We start from the raw sequence: 13,348 nt of genomic DNA, 5'->3' as shown, positions 1-13,348 counted from the left end.
AAGGAAACTATGGCTCAGCAAGTTCAGTAGCTTGGCAAGGCTCACATAGCAAATTAGTGGCAGAGCAGACTAAACTCTAGGGCTACAAACATCCAAAGACCATTCCTGTAACTACTACATGAACCAACCAATCCTCCCTGCTGGACAGAGAAGACTCACCATGTGGGGAAGGCTGGCCCAAGTTCTTAAGTCTCCTGATATTATTCTTCCTTGGCAACTCCTAACAATTATCACTGCCTCATAACTTTAATCTCCCCTGTACTCCTCTGACCTAGGTATGCCTGGACACTTACTCCCTTCCTTCCCCTTAAGAGGAAGACTTTACTGAAAGATAATAAATGGAATTAAAAATTTTTAAACTAGTTCACTATACACAGCTCTTCTGAGACTACAGGTCCTGGCCCATCCTTACAGGTCTTTGACTTCTTCCCTTGGCCTTAACCTATTTCCGTGAGCCAAAGACACTTCCCTACCTGGAAACTGCCCCTAAGTTCAAAGCCCTAGCAATCAAGTTCTAGAGAAAAAATTCCTTTCACTTGTCTGATCACCTTCCATGTCCCCATTTTCTGATCTAGGATCCATCTTTTCTCTGCATAAAACATTAAACAAACATGTCTAGTCCCTTTTGAGAAGATCCCCAAATCCAGTCATGGTGGTGTGGTCTTATACCCCATGGCCCCAAAGGGTAATCACATGATGATACAACAGCCTAATACTGGGTGCCGTGAGAGGGTGCCTATCTTCTTCCTTATAGAGGCCTACTCTATTTCCCACCCAGAAGCCATTTAGTAGGAACGGACTGACACCAGCAACGGGGAGCTGGTGCATCACACTGGCTCTGCATCAGCCAGGCTTCGGTGAAGCGGCATGCCCCAGTCCCGGCCCCTCCATCAGGATGTCTGATGCCCCCACACTCGCCCGTCCCTTGTTTTGCTGGGACTATCCCACCATAAGGCCACTCTCATTACAGCCGCTGACTGCTATTCTTCTCTTCCAGGAAGAAGTGACTACCCTGGGCAAAGAGATGAAACACACTGCCCTTCAAATATAAAGTCAAAATAATTCTTTAATAATTAAAAGATCACTTCTGGGCTTTAAAAAGTCTTTAAATCTTAAATGTAATGTTGAAATGGAGCAATAGTTATAGCAGCCTCACATAAATTATTTGAATTAATAAACATATCACAGTATTAAGAAGGCAAGGTAAACAAATAGCTTAAGTATTTTATTTGTTTGCAACTAAGCTTATTAACACTATATAATGAAAATGTACAAAGAATAATGTTGTTGTTTTGGTTAGATTTAAGTCAAAGACATTCATTAATAAGGAATCTTCGAATGTGAATATTCCAGAAATTTTTCTAAGCCATATGATCAGGACAACTGTCTCTGAATATTACCTTACTTTGGAAGGTACTGGCATATGTTTGAATTAAACTTAAGTTTTGTTTTGTTTTTCCCCAAAATAAGCCTTAATTAAAAAAACTAGTCTATATTCAAACTAAAACAATTTTAATAGAACTTTCCTTTCCAGAAATAATAAAGGAAACAAGGCATTTTGTAAAATGTGGTCCTGAACAAGTCACAGTAAAAAATAAACGTATACTTAACTTCCACCTCCTCAAAACAGAGGCTACTTTCTGTTCCTCAGCCTTGGAAATGAGGTGAAGAACAGTCTGTAAGCAACTTCGGGCAGGGGTTGCCAAAACAAAGCCTAAGCAGTTGAACACGGACATCTCTTAAAAGAATTTGGGGGAACCTGACCAAAGGATCCAAATTCTATTTTTAATAACTGATACAAAGGTGAAGTGGCTCCTCCCAAGCAGCAGTGCCTCTGGGGCCTGTCCCAGCCCGCACCCACCTTTGTTGTGCTCCCCATCAAACCCTGATGCTCTTGTTCCAGAGGAGACTTTTTCCTTCTGAGAGGCTCAGTGTCCAGGGAGCTCCCGTGTGAATGAGGTGAGCACAGACTCCATGTGGGTTTTTAAGGCTTGGAGTCAAAGTAATGTTCTAACACGGCGAGGCAGAATCAGATGTCAAATGGCCTGTCTCCAGTTTGTTCTATTCCTCACCACACATTTGTAGACCTAGGACCACAGACCTTTGCTATGTCATCATAATCACATCTAATGTCCATCCTAACTTATGATTCATATTCTGTGCCTGGAAACAGTCCCTGTATTTAACAATAATACCTACACATAAAACAATCCACTGTTACAACTTATATGGTCACAAAACATTAATGATCTTCTGTAGACCAAGCAAATGTTTTTAACCATAATTGTCGTGCATCAAATTCACAGCCAGAATCCCCAAGATCAAAAAAATTTGCACAATACAAATAATAACTTAAAATACACATACACACATATACACACTCTCACACACACTTCTTACAGAACTGTGCTTGGGGAAACTCCATTTGTTGAGTGCCATTGAGGGCATATTTTTGCTAAACTGCTGCTCCAGGTGTTTTTGTTTGAAAAATCTATCACAGTAGGGCACAGCTGTTTATTCGATGAGCAGAAAAGAAAGATATGCTTATGGCAACCAGAAAGTTTTAAGGTCTTTCAAGTTGTATAAAATGGACCTGCAGAAACATTTAAGTGTTCTCAGGATGAAAAGTTGGAGCTGAAATGTGATATCAAACCAGTTGCAAAAAGTGTACAGCAGCCATCTCTTGAGGTCAAACCTGGTACCCAGATATGCAAGAAAGCTTCAGGACACATCTATAAATTAGGAGTAAAAAACAAAAGAGTTAAGAATATTAAAAATATAGGGTCATGCATTTTTAATATTAACTAATGGTGAATGTGATAAACAGTATGGAGGATACGAATCACCATTCAAGAGGTCCTAAATTCGCAAGAATTTAAGAGAAGACAATTCTTAAGAACTTAGATTCAGTTTACATATATAGCTGTTTATAATTTATGTTTTGAGCAACCAGTGGTGACAAGATCTTTAGAATTAAGAAATTCTGACTACATATTTGATAAGCTATCTTAAGGACTCAATTTTCATAAATTAACAGCTTTTCTGAGGGAAAAGTCAGGTAAGAAACTGGCTGAAGTGAGACTACCTGGGTTTTAATCCTGGCTGAACCACTAGCAATATGAGCCTGGACAAATTATTTAACTTCTTTAAATACTCTTACCTTTAAAATGGGACAAGTAGTAGTTTCTCCCTCACAGGGGAATTATGTATTAAATAAACTTTGGGAGGATTTAAATGGTTCAGCACAGTGCTGGACATACAAGTATTCTTCAAATGTCATCTATTATTTTACTTCCTAGGGGCTTTTTGCTCCCAAGAGACAAGGTACTCAGTGTCAAACTCTTGCTCTTGGAAGTTGAAAAAGTCAATGAAAGACTTGGCAATACTTACAGCTTGTTGGCCTTGTCCCATATCGTCGCATAATCTGATCATGTGTGAATTTCACAAAAGATTCATATTGTTCTGTGAGGGGAAAGACAGTATATACTATCCCCAGAAACCCTCCCACAGTTTTTCAAGAATCAAGTGTCAGAATCACATACAGCTTCCCATTTAACATTACCCACTCTTAGGCCCTCCTTATAATGGTCACTCTGAGATCTATTCCTTTTTCTTAGATCCCAGAGCCAAATCCCTAGCTCCTAGGTTTGGTCACTGATCACCTCTAACATTTTCGTAATAATCTCACCCCTGCCATAATTTCATCTCCTGCTAATGGCTCTCCAAGACAGGCAGCTGTGCTTACTACTACAAATCAGCAAATCTTAGTGTATCTCCTATAGGACATGAAGCTTGAAGCTCTTTTCTGCACTTTATCTTTGCTATAAATTTCAATGTGATAGAGGTGGAATGGCTAGAAAGCTAAGAGAAAATTCCACAGTACCTAACTACAGACAGTTCCACAGAAGCTACCTTCTGAAGGGAAACTCAGTAGAAAGACAGAAGGCAGTCTGACATCCATGACCAAAGATGTCCAAACAATTTTGGAGTGGGGGCGGAAGAGGGGAATGACATACTACAGCTTCTTCTTACAATACACACCATTAGTGTATTAAAGGATCAAAGAGGTGCTGCTATAAAGAAATTCATTTAACTCTGTTAAGTCAACAGTTCTCAGTTTAAAGCCGACCTACTGACATTCTGTAATGTGGGCCACCAGGTGAGAAAACAATACTGTTATAGGAAGAAGTTGTTGCCTAAAAACCTCTCTGATCACATCATCCTCTCTCACTAAATAGGTACTACTTTCTATTCTTGATTTAGATCCCTTCCTTTTACAAAAGGCTTTACTTGTTGCCATCACTAATCACTCTGTTCTAGCCTGAGCGGTGCTTTCCAGACATTAAAGTACCTCTAAATCACAGGACGCCTGACTTCCCACATCCACAAAGAGACTCCCACCAGAAGTCTGAATGTGTCGACTATACTCTTCCCAACCACCTGTTGGGAGGTTAGCATGATCCCTACCCACCTGTCTACTCATCAGCTAGTCCAAATAACCTTCTCAATGCTTTTATTCGTATGGAAAATTCTTGAAAGAAAAGCTTGGCTTATTTTGTTTCAAAAATGTAAATGAAAAGTCCTTCCATACAATGTATAATATATAAAATGCTTAGAATCCAAAAGAGAGTAATCAAGGAGAGTAACTTAATACTTAAAATTCATTGAACTCTCTGGTATTAAGTTTTATGCTTTTTCTAAATTACCATTTACTTAAGTGGGATTAATCCTTACTGAATCCTATTAACAACGGTCATAGCCACTGCGTCAGCCTACCTGCTAGTTTAGTATTGAGGATTTGCTCATATTCCTCCCGAATTTTATCTTCATAGTCTTTTAAGAGACGCTCACATATTATTCCAACTTGTCGGAGGGTAAAGGTGGGCTGGTCCTTTTTCATCCAGGAGGAACCTGGCCAAAAGACAAATCTAGTTTACATAACACATTCCAGCTACTGTAGGGTTCTGAACTGGTAACTAAGCAGAGTCCTAGAATATAAAAATTGTTTTAAAAAATAGTAATTTCCACTACTTTACAATACATGAAATAGTTTCACAAAATTCTGTTTCTGACATTCGTTCTACAAGGTAAATTTAGTAGGAAGAACGTGTGTTCAAGTGTGTTAGCGTGTCTGCACACAGAAAAATGGTTCTGATGCCATTAATAATCTGAGCCCATATAGAATGCTCACCTGGTGAAGAACAAAAAGGTTAAAGCTGATAGACAGACTGCATTAGAGAAAACAGATTCACAGTGTAAGAGCTGGGCTTCCCTGGTAACTCAGCTGGTAAAGAATCCGCCCACAATGCAGGAGACCCCAGTTTGATTCCTGGGTTGGGAAGATCCCCTGGAGAAGGGATAGGTTACCCACTCCAGTATTCTTGGGCTTCCCTGGTGGCTCAGGTGGTGAAGAATCTGCCTGCAATGTGGGAAACCTGGGTTCGATCCCTGGGTTGGGAAGACTCCCCAAGGAGGGCATGGCAAACAACTCCAGTATTCCTGCCCGGAGAACCCCCACAGTCCACGGGGTTGCAATGAGTTGTACATGCCTGAGCAACTAAGCACAGCACAGCACATGTAAGAGCTACCCTGATCCTTGGAGATCATCTACACCAATGCCTAATCATGGCGGTACATCATAATTCTCTGTAGAATAAACAACAAAAAAGATACATATTGATTTAATTCTGGGGTAAAAGGGCTTGGGGACTGTTTAAGTTACACAGGTGATTCTGATAAGAAATAGCTGACCTGCCTGATATAAAAAACTGTTAAGTCACTGACATATGAAGGAAAGAGACAATTTAGGCACTACACATCTCATCTTTGATCCCTTTTAAAACTAGGTTGAGGAAAATGAAATGTTCATAAGATTGCAGCTGGAAAGCAAAATTTCCACTGGGATGCCAGATGGAAATTGGCTTCCTGATCATGATAAAAGCAGCAGCTCTGTCCCAGTTCTGAATTTTCCTCAAAGCTCAGACTGAAATCTGTTTCTTGAGCCCTCTTAGTCTATAGACCAGTTAAATCACTTATAATTGTTTCTCTACTCATAATATTCTGTCAAAATTATATTACTAAAATCCCAAGAAAATATTAAGAAGACTTGCTAGTTACAATCACTGAAAGATCTATCACTCAAGTATGTACAAGAATAATTAATTGGAAAGGGTGTTGTCTGAGAGCCAAGACCTCTGGGTTAGAAGAAGACAATTCAAATAAAATTATTTGATGTGAAATTCACATAAAACAAACCATTTTAAAACTGAACAATTCAGTAGCATTTAGTAAAGTTATAATGTACAACTACCACCTCTATGTAATTTCAAAATGTTTCCACCAAGTAACACCACTTACCCATTAAGCAATTTGTCCCCATTCCCCACTCCCCCGACCTCCTGGCTAACATTAATCTGTGTTCTATAAGGAGACTAATTTTAATCAAGGCAATTTTTAACTCTACGAACTGTTAAAAGGAAAATATTCTGTGAGGAAATAAACTCCTCTACTGTTAAAGTAGGCAGAGTTCACTACCAGTGGTGATGTTTGAGCCCTGGCCTGTTGACTACTTGCAGGGACTCATGGCTGAACTATGACCATGAAGGTTCCCTCCAACCCTGAGATGCTATTTTTGAGCACATCCTCTCTGACCACCTGTTGATGTTACAGAGCAATGCTGTCACACACTTTCTCCAATAACGGAAATGTTCTATAGTGCTGTCTAATACAACAGTCACAGGCGGCTGTTAACTGTTTGAAATATGGCTACAGCAGTTGAGAAACTAAAATTTTATTAAATGTTAAGTAATTTAAACAGCTACATGTGGCCACTGGCTATGGTACTAAATGCTGCAGTTACAAAGGGTACTCTTGAACTGGGTGGAAGGAAGGTCAATCAAACCAATCTAAGTAAGGTCTTTTGTAATTTCATGACTATGGTTTTAAAAGTATTTATAAGTAGTAATATAATGTATATACGTTACCAATTTTATTACTTAGATGAAATAAATTCTGGCTTAGGAAACCATTTTAATTGCCAACTACAAAGTCTTAAATGGATTATGCACACTAAAACATGCTTACCTGGAGAACTAGGTGCTGTGAGTGCTGAGGAGTGAGGCTGACTTTCCGAAGTACAAGCTTCACTCTGATTAAGAACAACTTCTAAATGTCTCCACCTCTGATAACGACTATATTCTTGTTTTATGTTCTGAAAAATTTGCTCTAATAAAAAAGAAACACACTTGAGCATGCACTTTATTGTTACTTCTTCCCGCTTCCTGTCCCTCTTTCCATGTTATATTAACAAGAAAAATGTTTATACCAGATACAGCACTCCTCCTATAACCCCCAAAGTGCTTCCTCTTATTGCCACTGTTTCAATAATTACATAGGGTAGCAGCTATTTTGGCATAAACCACCCAGATATTAATAGTTCCCTTGCTTTTCCTGTGACAATGATGACCAGATCTGCCGTTTGCTGTAGGATTAACTAGGACAACTTACAGCAACAAATAAACAAACAAAGCCATCCTTCACCTAATAAAGAGCTATTTTTGATCTCTGTTGAGTTGCACAATTTCACAAACCAGGGAACTGAGAGTCTCTTACTACCCAAGGGCTTCTAACAATGAAACTCTTATACTGTTTGGAATTTAAGATCTTTGGGGAAGGGGACAGTAGAAATCTTTAGGTTCACAGCTTGGACATTGACCAAGAGAAGACCTGACATTATTGCTCGGAATGGGTGGTCAGAGCTTAGCAATAAATTTTCTGATCCTATAAGAGGCAGTATTGCTAGGATTCAGATTACTATTATGTGTCAAGGTAATAAATCAATTTGCTAATGCTATTAAAGGGAGTCCAAAACACACAAATCACTAACCACCCTGAAGGCCTCTCCCAGAGACCAGAATCTGAAAGGATGTGGTTTTCAAGTTTTCTGGTGTGTGTGTTTTTTATTTTTTATTTTTTTTGGGGGGATTAAAACATGTATTCACTTTCCACATAACAGAGCTTCCTCATAAAAAACGAAAACCAGGAAGCTGTCACTCCCCTACTTATATTATTCTTATACTTGCTATAACTATATATTTTTTTAAAACAGGGGTAATTGCTAATAATGCCATTGCTTCCTTCCTACCTATGTGACGATGACCCTGGGAAATCATTCAGGATGAGTAGCCTAGTACTTCAAAATGAATGTTAAATGTCTACCCAAAAAGTTGTGAGCATCTACACCAAAGACATTAAGAATGCCATAGGAAGTGATGATACAGTCCGACATGAGCTCAGTGTAGCTCCACACATAGCTCAACTCCAGAATTCTCGGCCTGAACACGGAACAATGTAGGATTAGCAAACCTTTCTTTTCACAGTGCTATGAAGTTCATATTTTAGATCCCTGAATTTATAGTCTCTGCTTCATCTTCAAAATGTATTACTCTCCAAGCACATACTTGCCAGAATCAATACAAGGATGTAAGGAACTGCCAAGACTTGAAACAAGAAAGGACAAGTATGAAGACAATGCGCATGGGAACAGAAGGTCTTTGATAAACGTCTAACCGCCTCCTGTACAACAAAGTGAACAAACGGAAAGACACAACATTAAGGCTGGCAGAGGACCGGCAAGTCCAAGAGTCCAAACACAGTGTGCTTGGGATAAAAAGAAGTAGCTGTGATTTTTTTCCCAAGAAGGCCACACAAAACAGGAAAAGATATTTTAAAGAAAATTTAACAGTGGATAATAATTTAAATTCCTGCCTTTCATTATTATTTGAGATTGTGCTTCCAGGTTATACTAAACTAAGTCCATCTTCAAAATTCTACAATGGCTTCTGGTTGCTACCGACCAAATTCAAACTCTTGAATATGGTATCCCTTGCCTTCCAAGACTTGGCCTCAAATTACTTTTCCAGTTCCATCTCCCACTACAACCCTGTTGCCTTAAACTATTCTTTCTTTAATCTGTGGGTTTTCTGGCCTTTGCTCTAGCACTTTTCATTTGCTTGATCTGAGGATGTCTCTCCCCCTAACATTACTCAAGACCCAGCTAAAATATTATCTCTTTCTGGAAGTTATTCTCCAACCCTCAGTTCATGATCAATTATTAATTAACTGTTTTACATCTAACCTCAATCCATGCTTACAAACATCTCCTGGAGGTCAGCAACTCCTTCCATGCCTGGTATCCACCTAGTTTCTTTAAACAATACAAAAGGCTTAATTTTATAGGCTCCTTCCATAGAAAGTGCTACAATACATTACCCCCGCCCCTCTTTTTTAAGTTCAGTAAGAACAGTTTTTTAAATCCATAAGGCATCTTCCACTTAAGCCAAAGCAACAAATCATATTGGTTCTTTCATGCCAGAATCATAATCTAATAAGCATTAAGAAACATAACTGATCAATCTTTACAGATGAATATTTTAAATAAAATACTTTCACATAAAATAACCAAGAAATCCATGCAAAAATTTTATGATTAAAAAATACCCCAACAACCCCAGTATAGCACCCTGCCATATTTAGGCTTCCAAACACATTCAGCAATTACTTACTAAGCATTTGCTATATTGTAAACTACACAGAATTAATCTAGATGGTAGTATTGGAAGAAATAAAAAATTTGCATAAAATCCATCAAGATAGGTGAGGCAAGTATTAATTCTATTTTGCAGGAGAAGAGCGATCCAGAAAAGATTCTGTGACTAACCTTGGGTATCTTTAGCAGTGAAAGAAAAATATCTCTCTTCAAGAGGGTATCTATGTCTCCTGCTTTTGCAAACATTATTTCATTCAGTACACAAGGCTTTGCAACATTAAGTGATCACACAACTAAAATAGAATAGAGTTCCTTATAGGGCAGGGTTAGTCAGGTAAGGATGGAAGACTTGAAGAAATAATTGTATTTATTAGCAAACAGGTGAAAACATCATGATGGAAGTCAAGGATAAGGTACAGCCAAGTGGGGCTTGGAGAAAAAAAGCAAAGGCATAGTTATGGGGGAAAAATGTATAAAAGACTGCCTAGGCAAGAAATGCCTATAGCAGATAAATCCTTTGAATACCAAGAGAAGAGAAGAGGTGAGGTGAACATGAGTAAGGACATAGTGCCTAGGAGAGCCTGACTAGCTACCGCTGGAATCTTGGTGTGAGAGGATGAGGGCCTCAAACCTGCATTGTGGATATGCATTATGCAGAGTGGGGAGGAAATAATGGCTAAAGACACTGGTAACTGAAAGGGGTAAGAAAAGAGATTTTAAGGCAACCTCAACGTTTTGCTAACGCTTGAGGAATAGAAAAACACACAAAGAAATGAGTTGCCAAAGTCCAGTTGTGAGCCACCCCCCCCCATTTCCGGGAGCCCTTTAAAACTGCTAAATATCCATTCTGATGCACCTTTCCCTCTATTCTTGTGCTGTGGTTAGCTGAGTTTTTTTCTTTTTTTAACTTTATTGTCACACCAGTTCTCGTCTTTCCCTGGCCTGTGTGGAATGTCTTATTAAAGGAGAATCTCTGTTACGGATAATTGAATTTCTGCTTCCGGAGCTGCTGTATGTTGAAGGATTCTCAAATTCTAGCTAACGATCTACCGATTTCAAGCCATATATGGTGCAAGACAATAGCCATACAATAAAAGAACATGGCCAGTCTCTTAGAAACAGGTTGAAATCGGATTCCACGACTTCCGAGGGCGGCCCGAGATCCCTAAAGACTTCTGGAAATCAGGTCTCCCTACAAGTCCCAGCACAGTGCTGCACAGCACGTTCTCAGGCCCCTTCTCAGTAACCCGCCCCCAACCCCCACACCCTCAAGGCCAGGTTCGTGAGTAGAATCCAATTTTCCATGGCCCACTGGATCTGCAGGGCGGCTCAGTACAGGGGAGGGCAGCGAAGAAAGGAGAGGCTCCAAGGTCTGGGAGGGCCCCGAGCGGCCGGGGCTATTTCCATCTTGCTCCCGCTGCCCACCTCTCTAGGCTCCCCAGCTCCAGGAAAACCGAAAACCGACTCTGTGGCCCTACTACCCCTCCCGGATGTCTTCCATCCCCGGAAGCGACAAGGCCCAGCGGCACCCCTGTTCCCTTTCCTCAGGGCAAAGAAGGGGTCCGCAAGTGAACTAGCCTAGCGTTCATGATCTTCTCCCACCCCCACTCCAACCCTCACCCCCCCGCAAAAAAAAATGCCTGGGCCTGGCTTCCTGCCAAGCCCGCAGCGTTGGTTACCCGGAGTTGGAAGGCGCCGCTCGCTGCCGGGCGGGGCGGGCTGCTGCAGAGTCGGCGGTGGGGTCTGCGTCTGAAGCAGCGGCGGCGGTTCGGCGTCCGGGGGCCTGAGGCCCGGAGTGGGGCCGGACAGAGGGGCGCAGCGCCGCCGCTTCGGAGAGCCAGGGCTCAGCAGCGCCGCCTCGAACTCCATGGGCCGCTTCAGTGTCGCCCCGCACGCCATGCCGCTGAAAGACCAGGGACCAGGAGCCGACGCGGTTGTAACTGAGGCCCAACCTCCCGCTCCTCAGCGGAGCTCTCAAGCCAAGCCGGCGCCAATGGCGCCTCCAGCACCCGGCAGCAGCGCTGGCCCCGCCTCCTGTGACGTCACGGGCCCGCGCCACCACCCAGCGGAGGGGGGGAAGCCGGAAGAGGACCGCTCTGGGAGGTCCGTCAGCAACGTTCGGGCCCGCGGCGCCCCCTGCTGAGGAAATGGAACGATCTGGGCGGAGAGTTTGGTCACCAAGCAACCTCGGGAAGGCCCCCACCTCCGCCTCTATCTCTCCCAGGGTCCCATCCAACCCCCACCTTCCAGAGCCGAAGCGCCTGGGTGGCCCCTTAGGTTTTCGCACCTGCGCGAATGGGAATTGGGGGAAGGGAGAGCCTGGAGGGGCCTGTCCAGAGGCTATGGGGGTCTGTGTCTTCCGGTCCGGTTACCCTATAACCAAGCCGCTCCAGTCCCAGTGATAAGAGAGACGGTTATACTGAAAGTTCTACAAGGACATTGCCCTCCCACCCCCAGTCCAGGAAAGCCTTCACTTAAACGAAACCTAGAATCTGAGGATGGACTTTATGGAAGTCTATCAACCCCATAAAATTGTATGCAGAATTGCGTGTGTGTATGTATATGTATCTATGACCTGTATCTTTATCAGCTCATCAAAAGGGTGAGTGAGTGAGTGAAGTCACTCAGTCGTGTCCGACTCTTTGTGACCCCATGGACGGTAGCCTACCAGGTTCCTCTGTCCATAGAATTTTCCAGGCAAGAGTACTGGAGTGGGTTGCCATTTCCTTCTCCAGGAGATCTTCCCAACCCAGGAATCGAACCCAGGTCTCCTACATTGTAGGCAGACACTTTACCATCTGAGCCACCAGGGAAGAGCCCAAAAAAGGGTATGTTACTCAAAATAGTTAAAAACCACAAAACATGCCCCTGGTTTGAATCATCCAAGAATAGTGTCGGAGTGTTTAGAACTTGAGCTGACAGCTGATTTGCCAGGCCCCTTGTTTGACCTGGCAGCTCAGGTGCTTCCTCAGGTCTATCTGAATTATTTGAAGCGGTGCCAGCTATAAAGTACTTTTGATATTCTGGAAAGATAAATAGAAAACTGGAGTGTTCTGTTTTCAGAAACTGTATTTGAAAGTCTATTACTGGTAAGCAGTTTCAGTGCTTTGAAGAGATGGTCAAAGGGATCTGTGATCGAAAAAAGACTAAATAAAAAAAAAGAAAGAAAGAAGGCTAAATCTATAACTACGTATATATATGTGTGTGTGTGTGTGTGTGTGTGTGTATTTATATATATGTAATGGTCATACCTGCTGGGATCTGTCTGCCTAACCATATATCTGGGATTTTCCTAAACAGTGCAAATTTCAAATATTCTCTTCTACTAGACCTTATGCCAGATCAATGTGGCCCAGTATTTGAATCAGAGAAAATGGGCAATACTACCTCAAGTTCCATTGTTTGCGCCTTTCTGTTGCATTTCTTTGTCCTTCCCAGTTTCTCCAGACTTTTTTAAGATCCAAACATAGGTTTTTTTCTTTGCATTTATCTTTGGCAAATAGCAGAAATAATTCTAAAATGACTGAACATACTAAATGCTTAGCTTATTTTATCCTATTTCTTTTCCATAAGGACATAAAGGTTTACAACAGACAAAAACAACACAAAAAACACAAGAGCAACAAACATACAAAACTCCAAGAAATAGAGCACTGAAGTGAAGTTGCTCAGTCTGCAACCCCATGGACAGTAGCCTGCACCAAGCTCCTCAGTCCATAGGATTTTCTAGGACAAGAGTACTGGACTGGGTTGCCGTTTCCTTCTCCAGGGAATCTTCCCAACCCAAGGATCAAACCCAGG

The 13,348-nt window shown here is 41.6% G+C and overlaps 1 protein-coding gene across 1 annotated transcript; it reads right to left on the bottom strand.

Annotated features, from left to right (window-relative positions):
• Positions 1–1,204: 1,204 nt before the first annotated feature.
• On the bottom strand, positions 1,205–11,604 carry AKIRIN1 (akirin 1). The gene is made up of 5 exons (XM_069586855.1): positions 11,227–11,604; positions 7,084–7,224; positions 4,777–4,911; positions 3,391–3,462; positions 1,205–2,732 (listed from the first exon to the last, which is right to left on the bottom strand). The coding sequence occupies exons 1-5, from the start codon at positions 11,444–11,446 to the stop codon at positions 2,722–2,724; spliced, it is 579 nt and encodes a 192-aa protein (XP_069442956.1). The 5' UTR covers positions 11,447–11,604; the 3' UTR covers positions 1,205–2,721.
• Between the last annotated feature and the right edge of the window lie 1,744 nt (positions 11,605–13,348).

The sequence above is a fragment of the Ovis canadensis genome, chromosome 1, assembly GCF_042477335.2.
Source record: "Ovis canadensis isolate MfBH-ARS-UI-01 breed Bighorn chromosome 1, ARS-UI_OviCan_v2, whole genome shotgun sequence".
Classification (NCBI taxonomy): Eukaryota; Metazoa; Chordata; class Mammalia; order Artiodactyla; family Bovidae; genus Ovis; species Ovis canadensis.
This window is presented reverse-complemented; position numbering and strand designations above follow the sequence as displayed.